Source organism: Cervus elaphus, chromosome 7, assembly GCF_910594005.1.
Source record: "Cervus elaphus chromosome 7, mCerEla1.1, whole genome shotgun sequence".
Taxonomy (NCBI): domain Eukaryota; kingdom Metazoa; phylum Chordata; class Mammalia; order Artiodactyla; family Cervidae; genus Cervus; species Cervus elaphus.
The window spans coordinates 46,281,258-46,304,755 of record NC_057821.1 but is presented as its reverse complement, the minus strand read 5'-3'; the positions used below and the strand labels follow the sequence as shown (position 1 = coordinate 46,304,755).

The 23,498-nt window shown below is 41.2% G+C and overlaps 1 protein-coding gene across 1 annotated transcript in view; it reads right to left on the bottom strand.

Moving 5' to 3' along the window:
* Nucleotides 1-403: 403 nt before the first annotated feature.
* The window catches only part of LOC122696840, a 100,107-nt gene continuing 77,012 nt past the window's right edge, over nt 404-23,498 (bottom strand). The window contains exons 8-10 of the mRNA XM_043906962.1: nt 6,897-7,115; nt 4,526-4,778; nt 404-571 (exon numbers count right to left, since the gene is read on the bottom strand). Coding sequence (XP_043762897.1) covers nt 404-571; nt 4,526-4,778; nt 6,897-7,115 — 640 coding nt within the window. The remainder of the gene's footprint in view (nt 572-4,525; nt 4,779-6,896; nt 7,116-23,498) is intronic.

Below are 23,498 nucleotides of genomic sequence, written 5' to 3'. Positions count from 1 at the left end.
AGCTGACTCATTGAAAAGACCCTGATGCTGGGAAATATTGAAGGCAGGAGGAGAAGGGGATGACAGAGGATGAGATGATTGGATGGCATCACTGACTCGATGGATACGGGTTTGGGTGGATTCCGGGAGTTGGTGATGGACAGGGAGGCCTGGCGTGCTGCGGTTCATGGGGTCACAAAGAGTTGGACACGACTGAGTGACTGAAATGAACTGAACTGATAAAGGAGAAAACATCCCCCAAAAGTCAAATAATTTCTTGGCTGTTCTTCTACACACAAGAAAGAGATCTCTACCTTAGACGTGGAGACGTGGATCTACCTTCTCTTCTTTAACCATGTTCTCACAGCCTCAACAGATAACAAGACTGGAGGCTGAACACTCTGAAGAACAGGACTGAAGCACCTTACCTGAGACAATACACATATAAAATCAAAGACGAAATGATGAACAGTAGGACATAAAGTAGCACCGTGAGCATCACACCAAGAATTCCGGATTGCATGGTTCTTTCAAACATCCAGTACAGTTTCGCTGCATCAGCTACCGGAGTCTCCCCACTCTGCGTGAGTCGCTGACAAAAGAAGATACAAATTAACAAAATGATAATAATAAGGAGAAAACACTGATCATCAAGTTAGATAATTTAAGTATGCAAAGACCATCTGATAATATAATTTGTTTCTGAATTAAATGTTCAGGGTGCTCAAGCTCATCATATCTTCAGTTGCAGGAAGGAAAAGGAAGACTGGGCTTGCGTGGTTGGCTTACCAGGGTTTTCTCATTTTCTCTATAAGCATTTAAATGAGTGCACTCTACATGCAATTCATAAAGTAAAAGCCACGTTTTATTTATGTAGTATTAACTTCTGATTTAATGAGCACAAGATATGAAGAAATTAAATACCATGGTGGAAAGATTCTTTTCTTTCTGAGGCAGATTTGAAAGAAATTTAATTTGTGCTGTGTGTAAAATAGATGGCTTATTTTAAAAACTTATAAAAAAAAAGTTATCAGGCTCTTTAATGCAAGCTTGAAAACAAAAGTTTACATTAGGTCAATTTAATAATGTCTTTATTTTAAACAGGGGAAAATATATTCTATATTGGGTTAGAAATAAATACAAGGCAAAGAGATCTTTAAAAGCAAATATAAAATGCTGTGTACCTAAGATGTTGTCATATGACATCTTTGACCTTTAAGTTTTATAAAACACAAATGTTCTTTAATTATGACTCTCATGATCTCAAGTGGAAGTCATATGTCATATAAATGTAAATAAGGTATTTTTTCCCCAATGTAAGTGAGGACGTCTTTCTCTACTTTTTAAAAACATTGACTAAACTGACCATTATATAAATATGAATCCTTCTGCAATGCAGAAGATGTGGATTTGGTGCCTGGGTCGGGAAGTTCCCCTGGAGGAGGGCATGGCAACCCACTCCAGTATTCTTGCCTGGGAAATCCTATGGACAGAGGAGCCTAGTGGACAGAGGATGAGATGGTTGGATGGCATCACTGACTTAATGGACATGAGTTTGAGTCCATGGGGTCACAAAAGAGTCAGACATGACCATAGTGACTAAATAGCAAAGGGCACGTTTAAAATGAATCCATAGTACACATGTATAGAAAAAAACAGAAGCCTGGAGAGGTTAACTTGTATTTTTTCTTACATCAAAATATCTGGTACTGATGTTCCAACTCTCAACCACTGCTTCTTGCACCACCACTCCCGAGCTTATTTCTATGTGCTGTTCTGGGATTTACAGAAGTAAATGGATTTCCCTTGCAAAATGCAAGCCTGTGTCTAGGACTTTGGGCAGCAGATCTAAGAAGGCATCTCCCTTGCCTTGGCTGTTCACTAAGCTGGTCCTTGTGCAGGGTTCTGGGCTGCTCGCAACAAGACTAGAGTCCTTGAGGTTCCAAGTCCACTAATGGCTTCTTCGGTCTTGTGTGAGAATGCGGACTTCTTATCTCTGAGAGGAAGGACCCCTGTTTACAACCTGCAGGTAAGTTGATTGGTGACTCTGTGAGATGTAAATTTAACATCATTAAAGTGAACTAAAAGCAGAGTGCTTTGAGGCTGCCGATGTACCTAGTGTCTTATCTCCATGCAAAGGATTAGAGGTACAATCGTGTGCCAACAAGAGTTTGTTTGTACTTGGAAGAGTTGCTTTCAGGTTCTAGCCTGTGACCACTCTCTGAAGTCTCAGTACCATGAACCACCTTGACGACAGGTCAGAAGAGGGAGCCCTATCAGTTAGGGGGACTTCCCAGGTGGCTCAGATGGTAAAGAATCCCACCTGTAATGCAGGAGACCTGCGTTCAATCCTTGGGTTAGGAAGCCCTGGGGAAGAAAATGGCAACCCACTCCAGTATTCTTGCCTGAAGAATTCCATGGACAGAGGAGCCTGGAGGGCTACAGTTGGAAGTGGTTGTGTTTTCCATCCCATCCTAAGTTTTTTCACCCCTTTGATTAGCCTCATTCTCATTCTGAGTGGATTGACTGGGGTCAACTGGATTTTCTCCGCATTCCTATTTCCTATGGACTCCCAGGTTAGTAAGGAGGACTTGCCACCAAGGATTATTGAGCAGGAGGGGTGGAGAAGGATACTATCTACACTCCAGTAGGACCATGGCCCTGGTATCTCCCGGCTCCTCCTGGGGCCTTGTGTGTCTGCTGAGAAGGTGAGGAGCCAGCCTGGTCCTATTGCAACACCACATGGGAAGACATCTGGGAGGATGGGCAGCTGCCCTTTATGATCTTCTGAGATCTCCTCATACGGAGAGTCCACAGCCCTCCTGGAACGGCTTTCCTATTCCAATCAGATCCCCTAGAGAGATCTCCAGATGAATAGTCCACTGTATCAAAGGCAGCAGACAAAACACTCTCTGTTAATTTACCCTGGGGCCTCTGATGTCATCTACAGGAGAGTAGCCTCCAGCAGGGCCATCTCAGAACCAGCACAGAGGTCTATGTATAGACCTGCTGGAAGCTGATTTGGATTCTAGCAGATGAATGTAACACTCTTGTGTGTGTGTGTGTGTTCAGTTACTGAGTCACATCCAACTCTTCTGCAACCCCGTAGACTGTAGTCTGGCAGGCTCCTCTGTCCATGGGATTTCCCACAGGAGTGGGTAGCCATTTCCTACTCCAGGGGATTTTCCCGACCCAGGGATCCAACCCATGTCTCCTGCACCGTCAGATGGATTCGTTACCACTGAGCCACCAGGGAAGCCATTATAGGCAGTTCAGTTCAGTCACTCAGTCGTGTCTGACTCTTTTCAACTCCATGGACTGCAGCACGCCAGGCGTCCCTGTCCATCACCAACTCCTGGAGCTTGCTCAAACTCATGTCCATTAAGTCAGTGATGCCATCCAACCATCTCATCCTCTGTCGTCCCTTTCTCCTCCTGCCTGCAATCTTTCCCAGCATCAGGGTCTTAACCAATGAGTCAGTTCTTCCCATCAGGTGGCCAAAGTATTGGAGTTTCAGCTTCAGCATCAGTCCTTCCAAGGAATATTCAGGACTGCTTTCCTTCAGGATTGACTGGTTTGACTATTGGCAGAATCTATTTCAAATACAGTTAACAAGCAGAGTCCATAAAAAATCCCCTTGCTATGATCTGGTGGTGGTGGTGGTTTGGTTGCTAAGTCATGTCCGACTCTTGCAGGGCCATAAACTGTAGCCTGCTAGGCTCCTCTGACCATGGAATCCTCCAGGCAAGAATACTGGAGTGGGTTGCCATTTCCTTCTCCAAGCTATGATCTGCTCGACACAATGAACAGAGTTGAAACACATATACACCAGTTGAAAAACCATCTTCTTAAAAGGAGAAATAGAGTAGTTAAGGAATATTATTACATGAATTAAGAGAATTTTATGAATAAATATTTGATTTAGAATCATTATTAGCATGTTTTATACATATTCATATTGTAGTATATCATTGTTAATTATGAAGTCTTAAACTATATATTTAAGAGTGAAAATGCACTGGTTTGTCATTTCATAAACATCACAAATGTCAAATGCCTGTGAGAAATTTTTTTAATTATTTATTATTTAGAAATCTTTAAAAAGCTCTTCTTCGTCTTCTTGAGTATATCTATTATGATAGAGTATTAAATCGAAAGGAAATAAATCACCTAACCGAGTAAAGGAACTACTGTACAATTACTTTTTACAAAGTTTGGCTGTGGAAATCCTTAATATAAAAAAAATTACCAAAAATGTTACAAAAGAAACCTTCTTTGTAAAAATTTTGGAAATGTACCAATTAGTTCGGATTTGATCTCCACTATTTTCTGTATTTTGTGAGTGTTTAACATAGCTAAAATTACACTTAAAATGATTGCATTAGACATCCACAAATTTCTATTATGAGAAAAAAATGAATAACTTCAATTTAAGATGCATGTTGAATTGGGCACGATTATCAAAACTTCCCGTGTCAACTGATTTGTGCACTAACGTTACATTCTATGTCAAGGACTCATATCCCGATTATTTCACTTGACTTACCCCCAGGACAATATCCACAATAAATACTGCCAGTGGGTCCAGAACTGCCCATAGTGCCATGGTGATGATTAACTTTGACAGGACATCAGGGCAGAAGGCAAACAGTAGCTGACAGCCCCATCTGACCAGGACCAAGGAAAGTACCACTGCGTTCAGCATGAAAGGCCCCCCCACAACCACAAGCATCTCTTCTGCGATGTGAAGGGATGAGGTTGGGTAGCAGAGCTCCACTGTGAGGGGGGAAAAATGGAATCTGCGGGAAAACAAAGCAACGACACATGTGCAAAGGAGAAGAATTCTATAAAACGCTAAGTAAACAAGACACTTTGCAGAACAATATGCTTTTTTTTTCAATACAGAAAATGTGACACTTAATAGCATCTCAAAATTAAGTGTTAGAAGTCTTCATCTTTTCCTTAGAATCTCAACAGCTCACTTTCAAGGAAATGGCAAATTCTACTTTGTTCATTGTTCTTATAAATTTCATACGCAGTCGTAGAAAGGATACCATTTTAATCCACTGAACGGAGCATTCTTTAGACTAAAAACTACCCAGCAGGTCAACGTGCTCACTAGAAGGCTATCTGAAATCAAACTATATCAGTGGACTTAGTAACGACTCAGTCTCTAACAGAAATCAGAAATACAAATAAATCTCATAATTCTCTGGAAGTTTCACGTAGCTGAATGATTTTGCTTACGATTCTCTAGCTAGAGCCCCTACATACAACAACAACGACACTGCTGACCACAGAAACATCTAAAGGGACAACTTCACACAACCTAGGATCTAAAGCTTGACTCCAGGCTGAGCCCAGTCACTCAAGAAGCCTTCATCCAGACTTTGGCGCCCTCTTTCCAAGCAAAAGGGGCCATCCCTGACTCTCATTTTCCCCTCCCCTGTGGTTCAGCCTCATAGAGCTATTCTGTAGTTAATCCTGTTTGTGTATCCTGCTTATCAGCTCTCTACCAAAAATAGTTCTTCATTTCATCCTTTCCTTGAACTTTGCTTTGAAGGAAACTTTACTGCTTTGTTCTTAGGCCACTGTGAGTATCAAATAAAATAAGGTGTATACATTTCTTTATCAGAGGACCTAACATAGAGTAAAAACAGAAAAATTCTCACTGTTGCTGTAGCTATTGTCATGTTCCATAACTACATTATGACCTGGAGCTAATGTATGATTCAAGCCTGAGGAACTAGGCAATAATCAACAAAATATCCATGGTTTAGGTCCTTTGATTCTTTCTCTTTTTCTTTTATTTTTTTATTGGAGTATAATTACTTTACAATGTTATATCTGCTATAGGACAGTGTGAATCAGTTGTGTGTATACATATACCCCTTCTCTCTTGAGCCTAGATCCTCTGTTACTTAAGAAATTAGATAAACTGAACTACCAAGATATTTGTGCAGTCTCATTTCATTAACAACCAGTAAAGACAGAGCTGCCTTTCCTATTGAAAAAGTAACAGAGCAAATAGTATAAAGCAAATATCCCAAGCACATAATATTTATTTTTTCTCCTTTAGAAACTCTCACACACAAAAAAATGGGGGGGGGGGGAAGAAGGGAAGAAAGGAATATAAGACCTATTTCATTCTCCCATGAAGATAGTTATTCACTATATTTAAATTTTCACATGCTATAATATATATAGAAGTTTGTGATTTAATTCCAAAAGATGACCAATAATTGTATATGTATACATATAACATGCATATTATTTTTCAAAGTGTCTTAGTTTGCAATCTTCTTAATTGAAAATATACACACATCTTTGTTTTTATCTGTACCATCTACATTTGAGAAAATGAATTTTACTTGTACTGACATCTATCTGTCTATCTACAGTGTCTCTGAAATCATGTTTATGGAGAGATAACCTTTACAGTATCATCTTTTTCCAGAGGATAATGGCCCAGAAAGCTGCCTGGGCCTGAGTTTGGCAATTGTTTAGATTCAATCATTTTGCAGAAGAAGCAATCTTTGCTTCTCTGAGGATAGATGATAAATCATACTTACATTACTTCTAATACACCCTCAGCCTAAATCTCACTCTGATAAAATCAAAATAGGATAAAATATTGTTGCTAAATTCTCTTTTGGGTTCTACTCAGATATTAGAACATATTTGAATCGGCTAAATTTTAAATAAATATTGATGCACCAGTTAAATATTTGTATACACAGGCCCAAAATGAGAATCTAACTGTAAATAGACATTCCTGCTCTTAAAGACATTTTTGTCTTTTCAACTCATACCTGCATTTTAGGTCTTATAGTAAGTGGGTGAGAGAGGAGTTTTGTACTCTCATTGGCCTCTCAAGATGAAAATGCATGCCTTTGACTTTCGGGGGAAGCACTCACTTTGTAACAGGAGTTGAAATGGCCTGGAGGAAAAACCACTGGCTGAGATAATGCAGGTAGAGCCTCAGGAACCAGAGAGAAGCCATCAGCAGGATGATGTACCAGAAGCCCTGGCTTTGCCATTGAGCGAACTCAAGTTCGGAAAACACTGACAGCAGCAGAAAACGGAGATGCTTGAAGAATTCTCCAGATGCAGCGTCAGCAGCAGCTGAGGAACGGCTGCAAACAAAGAAGCAGTCGGTAAATCCCAGGCTTAACTAAAGCCCAAAATAAGATATTTTGAGAATGATAAGGAAGACACAGTGAAAGTAAATTTGAATGAAAGTATTTCTTAGCCACCTGGGACTCAAACTAGTTACGGTCCTTTTCACTACAATGGATTACTAAAGGGGAGCATACAGGCACATGGATATCAGGAATTCCCTGGTGTTCCGGTGGTTAGGGATCTGAGCTGTCACTCTCAAGGACCCAGGTTCAATCCCTGCTTGGGGAACTAAGATCCCACAAAACACAAAAGCGTGGATGTGGAAATGCCAATCAAAACCACAAGGAGATATCTCCTCACACCTCACACCTGTTGTTAACACGATGGCTACTATCAGAAAAAAAAAAAAAGACAAAATAATATGTTGATGAAAATTTGAAAGAAATGGAACTCTTAAACACTGTTGGTGGGAATATAAAACCATATAATCAGTATGAAAAACAGTACAACAGATCCTCAAAAAATTAAAAAAGCACAACTACCATATGATCCAGCAACACTCCTTCTGGGTGTTTATCCAAAAAAATTCAAAGCAAGATCCCAAAAAGATGTTTGCACACCTATGTTCATAGCAGCATTACTCACAATAGCCAAAAAGTGGGAAAAGCCTAGCTGTCAATCAAATGGAATAATTATTAGCCTTAAAAAGGAAGGAAATCCTGCCACATGCTACAACATGGATGAAACTTGAACATATTATGCTAAGTGAAATAAGCCTGTTACCGAAAGAAAAGTACTGTATGACTCTCTACCTATGTGAGATGCCTGCTGCTGCTAAGTCGCTTCGGTCGAGTCCGACTCTGTGCGACCCCATAGACGGCAGCCCACCAGGCTCTCCCGTCCCTGGATTCTCCAGGCAAGAACACTGGAGTGGGTTGCCATTTCCTTCTCCAGTGCATGAAAGTGAAAAGTGAAAGGGAAGTCGCTCAGTCGTGTCTGAATCTTCGCAATCTCGAGGACTGCAGCCTACCAGGCTCCTCCATCCATGGGATTTTCCAGGCAAGAGTACTGGAGTGGGGTGCCATTGCTTTCTCCGATGTGAGATGCCTAGAGTAGTCAAATTCATAGACAGAAGGCAGAGCGCTGGTTGCCAGAGTCCAGGGGAGAGACAGTGGGAAGTCCTTTAACGGTATGTAGTTTCAGTTTTGCAAGATGAAAAAGCAGTAGAGATGGGTTACCCAACCATGTGAATACACTTAACAACTGAACTGCACACTTAAAATGGTTAAGATGATGCATTATAAGTTATGTATGTGTTGCAATTAAATTATTTAAAGAAATATGAAAATGAATTACTGTAAACAATAAACTAATTTTGTTTTTAAAAAAATCTTTAAAATTTATACCATAGTCTTGCTTACCTCACATACTCACAATGATCCCTCTCTAGTAAGATTAGATTTAATTATTGGCATATAACTGGTTCAACGTTAGCTATTTCATTTTGAAAATTGAAGTGAATGACTAACATACCACTAAAAACACATGCATGAGAATTTGAAACTTAAGAACTCTTGTATTCTTTAATACAATACTGACATTTTCTGTTGAAGCTAAACATGAAAGAGTTAGATACAATGATTCTGATTAAGCTCTGGTTTCCTCTCTCTGCGTGGTGGTGACAGCAGGAGATGTTTTCCAATTTTTTTTAAAGTATCATTTGCAAAAAAAAAAAAAACAAGGAAGGGTTGGGAGTTGGAAAAGAGAGTCCTCACTGTGTATGGGCACTGTGTTTCTTTTGGGGTGATGTTCTAAAGTGCACTGGAATGATGGCTGCACTGGTGTGAATATCCTCAAAACTTTAAATTGTACGCTCTAAGTAGGTGGATGGTGTGGAATATGAACTGGGCTTCCCAGGGGGCTCAGTGGTAAAGAATCCACCTGCCAATGCACGAGACACAAGAGATCTCCTAGAATTATTCGGAATCATTCTAATGTCCTAGAATTATTCTAGAATAATTCAGCAAATTCCTAAACCAAAATTAGTCCTGATTATAAACACATTACCAAAGGAGAAGCTGGTTCCGTGGTATGTAGTCCAAGGGCTTAGCGACTAACTAACCACAGCAGTTGAGGCATTGTGGGAACATTAACAGAAATGGAATTCATAGACAGATTCCAAAGATTTTTTATACAAAAGCTCATCTCTCTCTGAAGACTATCAAATAAATGGCAATTGTACCACCAAAAGAAGATAAGTCATAGAAGTTAAGTCTTTGGGAGGTAAAAAGAAGAAAAACTAAAAACAGTCAGAGAAAGAAAATCCATTATTCCCTTTAAAATCCCAATCCATGACTCTAGCCTTTTGGTCTATGCAAGACTAATAAGGTGCTGAACTTGACATTGACAGCTTATTTTTGTTGTTCTTGGGTGTCTTTTTCCATGAAGATGGAGAGGATCATCCCCCTGAAAACCATGTGCCGTCTTGTACTAAGCGTGCTTTTCAGTTACTCAAATGAGGAACAGTCAAACAGGAAACAGGCCCCCCAGAGGCTCTGGTTTACCAACGGTAAAATTGTCAGGAAAGTGACTCTCTTATAGAAGGATTCCAGAATACATTTACCATCATGTGAAATGAGACCCAGGACTGGCTACTCTGCTGAAGGAAAATATTCTGTGCATGATCTCCTCTTCAGTTAATTATTCTGTCACTGTTTTGCCTCTTCAAAGAGAAGAGAAAATCAAACACAGATTTGACATTGTGTTGTTTGCAAAAAACTGGAAAATCTCAAATGATGCAAAACAGAAAAGACAGTAGCTTCTTTGACCTTTGGAAATTTCCACTTTTTTTTTTTCATTTATTGACATGAAATGACTAAGTAGTTTAAATATTTATGCCCAGAACTCACTATCAAGTCATACTTTTACCATTAGTTTCACCAACAAAGGGTTTCCCAGTCACATTCTGATATACATATTCATTTATAGGATGTTTGATTTAGGATAAATAACACCAAAAATTTCGTTGCATACTATCTACATCTAATTTGTAATATTCAATTTTATTGTACATAGTCAACACAACTAAGTATTTGTTTCTATTTGTTTGCCTAACAAAGGTAACTATACCATCTGGATTTAAAGGATTTGGAAAACCGTGGCATCAATCAGAGTTTAAAAAATTGGACACTGCAAAGATAGAAATTAATAAAAGAATCAGTTGATGTTAAATGATGCCAAATTAAAGGATGCATCCAAAAGCTCATTAACGGAACAAAACTAGTCAAGTATATCCTCATAAACAATTCCTGAACGACAAGAAAGTCCACGTGAGTGCTTAATGGTTTTGAACTTACACCTGAAGTACCAACATGCACTAATATAGAACTTCATCCACAATGCTCCCTGCATATATTGTTCTTAAAGCAGATTTCATTCAAAAGACAACTGTGCATCCGTGTTTCCAGATTGCCTTGAAAGAAGGTACCTTTTTCGTTCTTGTGTGCATGCTAGGCACGCTGCGACTCATGGTGTCAGGGCCTAACATCTCCATCCACATTTCAACCCTCCTCTCCTTCCCCTGTAATCTTTCTTGGTTACGGACAAAGAGTGTGACCATCAAAAGGATAATAAATGGCCTCTGCCACTGGGGTGTGTAATACCAACAGTGGGAATTGATTTGCTGGTTATGAAGGCAGCCCATAGAACACAGATCATTGCAAAATCACACTGAGGCCGGCAGCCACGCCTCGGCTCATGCAGGCGGCCCGTCTACTGCTCACGGGGTGAGCTGCCAGGGGGCGTGAGGAATCGGGAGGTCATCCAGTATGCGGCTATTAAATGAAACCTATTTCTCTGGACTTCAGCCACATTTCATATGATACACATATATCCCCCTTCCATGTCCAGTCCTTATAGGGACCTGAACTCAAACAAGATTTCTGTGATCCATCAGTGCAAGAATACTAAAAAAAAAATAATAATAATACCAAAATTGCTTTGAAAGAAAGAAAGAAAAAAAAAAGCATGGAATGCTTTCCTCGACTGTCTCCTACAGTGAACAGGAGTCCTTAGGTCTGGGAAGGACCAAATCCTGAGATCTGTGAAGCGAAGAGGAATGAAACAAACGGGGGTGAGGGGGTAGGCAGGAAACCCGGGAGGGCATTCCATCACACAGGCCGTTCTCAGAGGAATAAAGTCCTCTTTCTGAACCAGGAAATACGGTGAATTGGTTGGAGAAGGTCTTTGTATCACTAAGTAGTGTTGATAGAGGCCGAAGCGGCAGAAGTAAAAGAAGCCTGGCCCGCCTGTGTAGGAGTGCGGACTCTTCTCCGGCACCATAGATAGCCCACAGAGTATTTTTTAAGGTGAGGGTGATGAGGAGGCGTGACCAAGAATGAGAAAACCGCCATCAGGATTTTCTAAATGGCAGCTGAGAAAAGTCTCACAAGTGTGCGGCAGTGAAGCATTCAGTGGTTTGACTGGTAGGGGCTCTTTGGGCAAGTTCCCTGTGACATCATGTTTAAAAGAAAATGAGGTTAAAAAATATATATATGTCAAGATGAAGAAACACTTATTTGGAAAGAAATAACATTAGTAAAAAATGAGTTACTATATTACTATAATCATGTGCTGGTTATTGGATTAATCTATGTAAATTATAAATGGCATCAGCTTTCTTTTTTTAACCAAAGTTGTTAAAATGTACAAATCTGCTGTTGTTTTGTTATGGTTTCAAGTATTGGGGGAAATACTTTCACAATAGTGTACATTCACATTTAACAAAATGCTTTGGACAAAACTGTTACCCGTTCTTCCAATACTTAGGAAGCTTTCTCAAAAAAGAAAACTTCACAAGCTTATCTGGAGGTTAGCATTTTTCAACTAGATTTTTCTCCCTAAAATTCTGTCTCCTTGGCCAGTTGGGGTACTTTTAACATAACACATTGTACTTTGAACAGGTTTAATTCAATTTACAAAAAATGCTTCTAATTAAGTTAAAAGATCTTTGAAAATTGCTAAATCTTAGGGGTAATCGTATCACTACTGACATTGAAATAATTGATCATTCCCACTGAGGCACAAAAGTATGAATGTTCTAATGAGAAAACAGGGATTGAGTATGTTGAAGGACTCCAAAGAGACGCCCAAACTCTTAAGGCTGTTATTTCCAGCGACAGTCTCTGAACGGGAGTGGGAGGCATCAGAGCGGGGCAAAGGCAGACACAACTTATCCTCCAGTAGAAAAAGAAAATGAAATCAAACTTCAAAAATAAAGTGACATCTTGAAGCAAAGGTAACCAAAGTCCATTTACCTTTTTGAAAATAATAGCTTTTATTTAACATGTGTGTTTCCGCTTTAGGACACCATTTCCTTCCATTTACTAATCCTATCTTCTTTTTTTTTTAAAGTGTGTTGAAGTACAGTTGATTTACAATGTTGTGATTTCGGCGGTACAGCGAAGGGACTCAGTCATACATGCCACATCCCTTCAGTCGTGTCTGACTCCTTGTGGCCCCATGGACTGTAGCCCGCCAGGCTCTTCTGTCCATGGGATTCTCCAGGCAAGAATCCTGGAGTGGGTTGCCATGCCCTCCTCCAGGGGATCTTCCCGACCCAGGGATGGAACCCGTGTCTCTTAGACCCTTGGCAGCCAGGTTCTTTACCACTAGCACCACCTGGGAAGCCCCTTAGTTATACACATATACATTTGTTTTCACATTCTTTTCCCATTACACAGGTTTATCACAGGATATTGAATATAGTTCCTTATGCTCTACGTTAGGACCTTGTTGTTTATCCAGCCTATATATACTAGTTTGCTAATCCCAAACTCACAATCCTTCCTTCCCCCACCCCAAAGAGCACGTTCTTCAATACTCTGTAGTAACAAACCCTGGATGCAATATTACAATAGAATGAATCTATTTTTCCCAAGAGAAATTTTCTTAGAGTGAAGTACAAGCAAATGTGGGGCTGCTTTATGATAGAGAAGATATACGAGAGCTTAGGACAGCTAGTGCTCGAGTGAATGCCACCAGCGCAGGAAGCAGAAATGCAGTTTGTCACACTTCTTATTGAAGCGTTCCTTCTGACTTTATGAAATCACTTACCTTTGCAGCTAACCTGTTGGTCAGAAGAAGAACGTTTACCTTGCCAGTATCTCCCTGGCCTAATTGGTTAAAATGTTTGCAAAGCACTTTATCAGAGAAAATAGCTAAATACTTTATGCCTAATGGAAATTTGATTAACAATTGGAACAATAATGCAAAAGCAGTTAGCTTCGAAAACAATTGTGCTGGCAAGATGCATGATTATATACATAAGATCAGCGTTGTTGTTCAGTCCCTAAATCGTTCCTACTCTTTGCAACCCTATCAGCTATAGTCCACCAGGCTCTTCTGTCCATGGGATTCTCCAGGCAAGAGTACTGGAGTGAGTTGCCAAGCCCTCCTCCAGGGGATCTTCCCAACCCAGGGATCAAACCCAGGTATCTCACATTGCAGAGGGATTCTTTACCATCTGAGACCCCAGGGAAGCCCAATACTTGTCTCATAACAAGTGTCAGTTTAATATTAGCCAAAAATTATTTTCTCATCAATAATAATAATAGTATTTTCTAAATAAGTAACAAGGAAAATAATCAAACTTTCACTCTCTTCTCCTTTGTTGACTTCAGAGACATGTTCTAGCTGTTGAAATAAAATTTAAATTCTTCCAATTATATCAAGACAATTCTTAGTAATCATTAATGCGTATCTTTTTTGAAAACTTTTAAGTAATGACTTAAAACAGAGGGGCATATATTCTCATAATTTAGCACAACAAAATACATAATAGATTAACACTTTTTCTTTCCAATTTAATTCTGAGTTGTTTTATTTAGCCACCTATTATAAAAAGTAATTTGTGTTGATAGCTCTGAGGAAATTTAGAAATTAAAGAGCTAATTAAATTCCTTCAGAGTAATTTTTGAGTCCCTGTATCAATATATACATGTGTGTGCACGTATTGCAACATCTGCAAGTGGCCAAATACAGCTAGACATTTCGAGAAACTGACCTTCCATCCTGACTGCTGAGCCTGTTTCCCCAGAGCAAATAAATCTAACTTTTAAGCCATGTTTCCAAAGAAATCGTAGTTCGTGCACCTGGTAGACTGAACTAGAATGTCAGAAATTACAACCAAGTTAGGAAAAAAAGCTAATGAGAACCTGACCTGTTTGTTGTGAACTTGCTGTGGACGGAGAATCTTACGGAAGTCTTAAGTTAAAATGATAATACATATCCTATGAGTTATTTAAATAATGACCCCATTTCTGTAAATCATTTGGCATCTTCAAAGTTACATTTGAATGGTATTTTTATAAGTGCTTTGCCTGCATTTTTTTAAAATAGTTTTTCAAACGTATTACAAAAGCTTTATTTTAAAAAGCCACATCTGGTGTAAGAATTATGGGATATCAACCTGAAACAGAAGTATGATCACAACTTGCAAAACGCATTGCTAAGCACCAAAGAATTGATGTTTTCGAACTGTGGTGCTGGAGAAGACTCCTGAGAGTTCCTTGGACTGCAAAGAGATCGAGCTAGTCAATCCCAAAGGAAATCAATCCTGAATATTCGTTGGAAGGACTGATGCTGAAGCTGAAGCTCCAATACTTTAGCCACATGATGTGAAGAGCCAACTCGTTGGAAAAGACCTTGATGCTGGGAAAGACTGAAGACGAAAGGAAAAGAGGGCAGCAGAGGATGAGATAGACTCAACAGACATAATCCGAGCAAACTCTGGGAGACAGTGAAGGACAGGGGAGGCTGGCGTGCTGCAGTCCGTGGGGTCGCAGAGAATGGGACACGACTTAGCGACTAAACAGCAACAGTGGCTGACTTAATGTCGTATATACATCCTTATATTGCAAGAATGTACTATTTCTGTCAATTGAAAGTCTGACCTGTAAAATGATAGCTTCTTTATCTTTGCACTTATTGAAGTACACTTTATCCAAGGAGACACCTGAGAACGCTGATTAGAACACCAAGGTAAACAGAGGTCCCAGAAATGTTTGGTTCTCCCCTACAAGAGAGTCTTTCGCTCTGAGGCAGAGGACCCACCAGGAAGAGAACTTGAGACCCACAGACACCTGTTCTGAGCAGAGGGTGCAGAGCTGGGAAGAAGGAAATCCTGGCCCTTCAGGAGGATGCAGCCGAGTCCTTGACTGGTGCTCTGGAGTTGGAGTGGCCCTCGAGAGTTGTCCCAAAAGAAAAAACAAAAAGGCAAAAAGGCAAAGCATGGGTCCTTCCTCCTCAATCCACTGTCAGCTGCCCTGTGGGAGGGGCTTCCGGACAAGGATACTTCCTGTGACCAAGAAGAGTCATGAAAAGGACACCTCGGATAATGAGAGACAGCGTGACTGCTGGGAGAATGTGAAGACCACTCTGTGGAAGTGGTGTTTGATGAAACCAGAATGAGACGAAACCACTCTGGCTCCAGGTCAGACGATGACTATGGGGAAAAGCATTCTAATCAGAGCCAGTAAGCCCCTGGGTCTAGTCATCCCTGAGGCCACTGGCCAGTTCTCTTCTTTATCTTCTACCACTATCCACTCCCACTGTTCTTTTAATGTGAGCAAATGTATATTAATTGTTGTCATTTTGACCAAAGAATCCTAATATAAATCCTAATATAAATTCAACATTTGCCAGTTTGGGGGCTTGAAGGGGGAGAAGGAGAGGGAGAACCTCTTTCCTGTGGATCAACAAAAAATGGCTAATCAAAATAATTGTAAGATTTGCACAGACCATGTAGCAATGATTAGTTGGCTCCCGGGAAGCACTTCTCAATCTGACTGTCCCTGGCCCACCTCCAACTCTCAAGACACAAAGAATCTAGAGGTTCCCATCTCTAACTCCTCTTTGCAACTGGGAGGTTATCCGACCCAGTTATGGACAATGAGATGCAAGGAGCAGGTTTCTGAGAGATTTCTGAGAATGCGAAGACTCTCCCTAGTAGGAGAGAGAAACTGGATTATTGATTTCGATGTTGCTGTTGTGGTTGTTGATCCACGTGTGGGTATGTTTTGTGGGGTTCGTTACTAAATGCCCCACTGCCTGTATCACAAACAGCAAGTATCATTTAGAGAGGTTGCCATGAGATTCCCTAACTAAACATTTTTTCAGCCAAGCTTCTATATGTGTGTGTGTGTGAGTGTATGTGTATGAGTGTGAGTGTGTGCGTGTGAGTGTTGTGTGTGACTGTGTGTATATGTGTATCTGTGTGTCTGCGTGTACTGTGTATGCATATGTATGTGTCTGTGTGTGTGAATGTGCCTGTGTGTGAGTGAGTGTGTGTGTTCGAGAAGCAACTTACAGGCCTAGAGCTGCATCTCCCTGAGGCCAACTGCAGACATGCACACACACGTAAAAACATGGTGAAAATATGTTATTCTGTAAAATGCTCTATCTTCTGTACTATTCCTTACAAATTTAATTATTAGGTCTAACTTGGTAAACACAAAAGAAAGTACTCAATAGGGAATTTAAGAGCGCATGTATGCAAGCTCAGTTGCTCAGCCATGTCCGACTCTTTGTGACCCCATGGACTGCAGCCCGCCAGGCTCCTCTGTCCCTGGGATTTCCCAGACAAGAATACTGGGGTGGGTTGCCATTTCCTTCTCCGGGGGATCTTCCTGACCCAGGGATCAAACCCACATCTCCTGCATCTCCTGCACTGGCAGGCAGATTCTTTAGCACTGAGCCACCTGGGAGGCCCCCAGTTTGAGACACAGTATATTAAATGAAAAGGATATGATATGATGTGATAGCAGTATATGAGCTACTTAACTAGTCTCTAAATTAGCTCTGAATGGAAACACCCAATACTACATTAGGAAATTATCTAGATTCCTGAATGTAAGGGATTTTCAAAAGAAGGGACAGTGCAAAATCCCCATGTGAGGCAAATCATAGTAGACCTCCCCAAGGGGTGAAAACCATACTAGGAATTTGAGCCCAAGTCTTATGAAGCCAAAAAGGCATTACCTTTTGTCTTTCTACAGCGGTGAAGAGCTATGTGGAAGGATAGTACCTGAGATATTGGATCTCATCTTCTAAAACCATTGAGCATGTTTAGAAATTAATCCCCGTTTATATAACAATTGATCAGATTTTTCAGAAACAACTCGTAATCCAAAATCCTCAAGTCATGAGCAAAGCTCATGAAAAACAAAAATCCTCTTGTTTTCCTTCAAGATTGTGGCTATAGTGTCTTCATTTACTTTCTGAAAACAGCAGAGAAAGAATAAGGGCAGATTGCCAAGTCTGAGAGTAGGGACGTCCTTGAAGACAGCCTAAACCAAAATAAACACAAAAACAAACATGTCTACAGTGAAAAGATAGTAACACTGCATTATAATTAGCTGTCTCAGGAAGTGAGGGTATTTTCAGTTAACTGAATGGGTGACAATTACTTGGATTACTGTCGTGCTTAAAATGTCAGTGTTAAATGATTGCTTTAAGCACATAATAATAAATTCTGCATTCTTAAGTGGCAAATACAACAAAGCCAAATACAGAGAATGTTTTTAGTGGAAGCAAAACTTGAACATGAACAAATACCTGCAACACACATTTTCAAAACACAGGAAACAAAGGAGGAATAGCAATCGATCAGCAGACATGGTTCTGATATTTACCAGTTTACTTAAAATTAGGAAAAGGTCAAAATCTCAGAGAGACAATCAGTTTACAGGCACACCCACCATTTGCCAAGTAAATGCATAAGGACTGCTGAGAATTTCTACAGAACCTGAAAGGCTTCTTCCTGGGAATCTGTTAATTATAGCATTTATGAAAATAGCATTGGTTAATTTCACACCTGCCATTAAATCCTACATGATTTCCTGGGATATGTTGTGATTACACTGTAGTCCTGCAAACCATATTTTCCCCATGTCAGTGTTAATTGTACAGGATTAACAAATAACAAGTGCCATTCGCTTATACTGCCACTGTTGGTAACGTCTCTCCTTGTATCCAATGTAAGCTTGGTTTCCTTTTGAATCCCCCAGTCCCTTGAGCAAGCATAAACTGCTCAACTGTGGCAGTTTTTCCTTCCTGCAATCCATGCCACCTGGAAAGCAATACCATGGAGCAGGAAGTTACATTTAACCTCAAAAGACAGTTCTTGCTTTGCCAACTCAAGTCTACTTTGTTAGGTTGGAAATTCTTTTACTCATCACCTCTGGTTCAACCAACACTATTTTAGGAGAACAGAGAAGAAACATTCTGGTCTCTGTCTCTCTTCTTTTCTTCCCTGGGGAGGAAAGACATGCAGATCCTGAATATGGACTCTCTAACGGGAAGGTTACGTCAGGTCTGGGGTGGATAAGAAGTCACTGTGGCTGGGAATGTTTAGGACCATCTGCTGAGAAGATGGTTCCTGAGGGGACTTTGAAAGCCTAGCAGGATTTGGGTTGGTCAAGGGGTAAGAGTTGGAGAATCATAACAAAATAAAAGCAGACTCCCAGAAGAGAGTCATGGCAGGGTGACAGGATTAACCTAGGTGGCTCCCATCTTTCTTTACAGAAAAGGGAAATCAATCTCCCCCCAAAAGACATTGAGAATTAACAACATTTTGAAAGACTCATTTACTTTTATTGTTCGTATCCTGATTTAGACTCTTCTGGATAAAAAATAAACAGAGAAAAGCTAATATATTCCTTCAGCTCTAAAAAACTCATGTTCTTATTGTGTCAAATTAGTATGGGTCTCGTCTCAGAATGGGTACACCCAGGAGAGCTAACTGTTGTTGTTTAGTCGCTAATTCTGACTGTTACTCTTCTGTGACCATATGGACGGTAGTGAGCGCACCAGGCTCCTCCATCCATGGGGTTTCCCGGGCGAGAACACTGGAGTGGGTTGCCATGTCCTTCTCCGGGGATTTTCCCGGCTCAGGGATCAAACCCACGTCTCCTGCTTTGGCAGACAAGTTCTTTACCACTGAGCCACCAGGAAAGCCCGAGCTAACTGTTAAGAGCTTCTAAACTTCCAACACTGAAGGAAAAATCTATCCTTCTTTAAAGAGAAGGCTTTCTATGAAAAGTTTGATTTAATAAACAGACAAGTCAAGGAGTCAATTACGGGGATTCCCAGGTGGCTCCGGTGGTAAAGAATTTGCCTGCAAATGCAGGAGACGTAAGAGGCAAGAGACGTGGGTTCAATTCCTGGGTTGGGAAGATCCCCTGGAGAAGGGCGTGGCAACCCACTCCAGTGTTCTTGCCTGGAGAATCCCAGGGACAGAGGAGCCTGGCGGGCTACAGTCCATGGGTCACAAAGAGTCGGACGCGACTGAGCAACTTATCACGCGCGCTGAGGGGAACCTCACCCATTTTCAGGCGCACACCTGAAAGCTTGTGGTGAGGAAAAATCTGGGAGGCGAGCCACTCTGCTGACTCAGCACCACCTTGTCATAGCAGGAAAATAACTGAATCACTACTCAGTCACCCGCTGAGTAAACACTGGTGGCGCGTCGCCTTCCTATGGAGGGTGCAGAGACGGGAGCCTGCTTCAAGGTGACATTCCGGTAGGCGAGAACGAGGCGCTCCAAGTCCCAGCGAGCTGCCCCTGGGAGACGCGAGGAGCTGGCTGAACACCCCGCTGTGTGCCTCTGACTGCCCCTGCTGCACTGTTTTTCAACTAATTTCTAATGTGGGAAGGACTTCATGAGATAATTACCCAATTAATGAGGAAAGGGGGGAAACATTAAATGTGGTTGCAGCAATATTAATAGCCTGATGCACGTAAAAACCATTTTCTGAGACTTTTCTTCCAAAGCCCTATACAAATAAGCAGCTATTTTAATTATTAAATAGAGAAAATAGGGAAATTTTAGCATCAACTAAGATGGCTTTATTATAAGTGCCACGAATATTAGTATTGAAAGAAAGAACTATTAATGCTTTTGTTTAGACTCTAGGATCTAATTCCTTGTAAATGCTGTTGTGTAATGAGAAAGTAAAACCAATAGAATTATTTGGGGAAACAAGATATCCTGGAATAATACTTTCATTCTGTTCAACCAGGCATGCTCAGCTGCTCAGTCATATCTGACTCTTTGCAACCCCATGGACTGTAGCCCGCCAGGCTCCTCCGTCCATGGGGATTTCCCAGGCAAGAACACTGGAGTGGGTTACCACTTCCTGCTCCAGGGGATCTTCCCAACCCTGGGAGTGAACCTGCATCTTATGTGTCTCCTGCATTGATAAGCACATTCCTTACCTCTGTGCCACCTGGGAAGTCCCATTTGGTTCCATATATATATATATATTTTTTAATGCCATAAAACCTTTTATCTGCTTGGCCCTGTCCTAAACATTAGGGAAAGAGCCTTGAAGACTATGTTTTTAAAAAGCAGGGGGTTTCGAATAATGTATTTTTAGAATGTTTCGAAAATGTGTAAGTATTTTAAGGAATAGACTGCTTCTTTTTCCCTAGGAATTGCACAACTTTGGACAAGGCATTAATGTTTACTGGAAGACTGCAAGAGTGTCAGAAACATGGATCAAGACAATGCTGTTTCCATGGGAAGTTGAGATCTGAGGTCTATTTGAATTAGTGTTTTTTTTTTTTTTCTGAAACCATTTCAGTCAAGAAATCAGAATATTATTCTCTGTCTTCTCCCATTTAATGAAGAGCAGGAAGCCAGATGCCACCAGGCACCAGCGCTGGCACGGCCGATTCTATGACGGTGAGTTGCCAAGAGGCATGCTCTAAACCCTGGCATTTGCATCCAAAACTGGGAAACCATACTGGACTGACACTGTATCCATAGACAAGAGGGATGAATAAATCAATGGTAAATGAAGTACTAAAAATGTTTAATTTCCAATACAGTGCTTCCAGCAACAACCGAAATTAAAACCCTGTTAACACCCAGCTATAGTGCCTACAATCTTGTTGTGAGTGCGCCGAAGCAAAGGTTCACCATAAAATAAAAGAAGGAATGAATATGCATTCGTAGCTAGGATGTCCTGGCTGCTTCAAACACCCTGGTGCTGAGAAGTCAATGTGTCAAATCCTATATAAATTCAGAATGTTCATGGTTTTAGAGTCAGGAAACATTCCTCCTGCTTTTTAAAGTAAGACACAAACTGGAAATGTCAAGATGCAATGTCAGTTAAAGGACCGTTTTAAAGACACTGATGGAAATCTTTAGGCTTCCCAGGTGGCGCTAGTGGTAAAGAATCCACCTGCCAATGCAGGAGACGTGAGACAGGGGTTCGATCCCTGAGTGGGGAAGATCCTCCAGAGGAGGGCATGGAAACCCACTCCAGTATTCTTGCCTGGAGAATCCCTTGGACAGAGGAGCCTGGCGGGCTACAGTCCATAGAGTCTCACAGAGTTGAACAGGACTGAAGTGATTTAGCATGCACACACGCATGGAAATGTTCAGGATCTCTGCCAAATTCTACACCTTGAACAGGTACAGGTTAATGGAAATTCATTTCAGCAAGACCTGGGTCCATAATATGTCTATTTGTGTCTCCACACCTTTGGGTCCAGTGACATATTAAATATACAGCTGACATTCCACGCATTCTGTGACCTGGGCCTGGAGGAGTATGTGTTTGCTTTCTTAGGAATCTTCTTGTTTTCCTTTGCTGAGCTGCCAACATAGATAAACTGGGCTACATTTCCTAGAATCACATTTCATGAGGGCTAGAATCACCCAAAAGCAGGATCAAATTATCCTTTAAAAAGTCAAAACCAGCTACATCATTTGCAGGGACCAGTACAAAATGAAAATGTGGGACCCTTACTAGTTTGCAAGAGCTGTCATCATGAAATACACAGGCTGGGTGGCTTAAACAACAGAAATTTGTTCTCTTATAATTCTGGAGATTGGAAGTCCAAAACTGAGGTGCTAGCTGGGTTGGATTCTTTTTCTTTTTTTTTAAGGTTAGTTTCTCTTGAGGTCTCTCTCCTTGGCTTGCAAATGGCCACCTTCTCTCTATGTCCCATTGAGGGCTTTCTCCTGTGTATGTATATTCCTGATGTGACTTGGTGTGTCTGATTTCCTCTTCTCATAAGGACACCAGTCATATTGGATTAACACCCACCCTAGGACTTCATTTTAATTTAACCACCTTTTCAAAAACTTTATCTCCAAATACAGTTACAATCTGAGATACTGGGGATTAGGGCTTCAACGTATGAATCTGGGCAACATGATACCTTGTTCAGATAGCAAGAAAAAAGTGCATTAAAGGTTGTTGTTGCTGGCTAGTCTAAGTCATGTCCAACTCTTGGTGACCCAATGGACTGTAGCCTGTTGGGCTCCTCTGTCCATGGGCTTGTTCAGGCAAGAATACTGGAGTGAGTTACCATTTCCTTCTCCAGGGGATATGCCCAACCCACGGATTGAACCCATGTCTCTTGCTGCATTGGCCGGCAGGTTCATTAACCACTGAGCTACTAGGGAAGCCCCTCTATTAAATGTACTAAAACTGAGTCGGCCTCTAGGTGGGTGTTGAGCCAAAAGACACATCCAAGTTAAAGAGTGGGAGAAGGAAGGATTTACTACTTTCAGCAAGAAAGGTGTACACTGGGGAATCTTTCCCAAAGCATGTCCCCAGTAGCAAAAGTGGGGAAGTTTTAAGCTAAGGGTAAGGAAATAAACTCTGAATATTCACTGGAAGGACTAATGCTGAAGCTCTAATACTTTGGCCACCTGATGTGAAAGGCTGACTTATTGGAAAAGACCATGATGCTGGGAAAATTTGAGGGAAGGAGAAGGGGACGACAGAGGAGGAGATGGTTGGATGGCATCACTGATTCAATGGACATGAATTTGAGCAAGCTCCGGGAGATGGTGATGGACAGGGAAACCTGGGGTTCTCCATGGAGTCGCAAAGAGTCAGACACAACTGAGTGACTGAACAGCATATTCATGACGGGGCTTGAGAGGTCAACAGAGTTCAAGCTTTAGTTGATTGAAGTCACGAGGTCAGAGGGTCAGAAAGGTCAACATCCTCCTCTCTTAGGTTCTAGATGGTCTGTCTTTTGGCGCATGCTCAGTCGTGTCCGACTCTGCAACCCCATGGACTGTAACCCGCCAAGTTCCTCCGTTCATGGGATTTTCCAGGCAAGAATACTGGAGTGGGTTGCCATTTCTCTCTCCAGGGGATCTTCCCTACCCAGGGATCGAACCGTTGTCTCTTGCCTCTCCTGCATTGGCAGGCGGGTTCTTTTCTGGCTGAGCAATGGGGCAAGCCCCTCAGGGATTGAGGGACTGGAGCGCCTGAGGAGTTTAGTTTAAATCCTGCAAAACAGATCAAGAAAGTTTTCCACACTAATCTTAACCACCTGATGCAGCATCTTTCCTTTTGTTACTGCGCTTG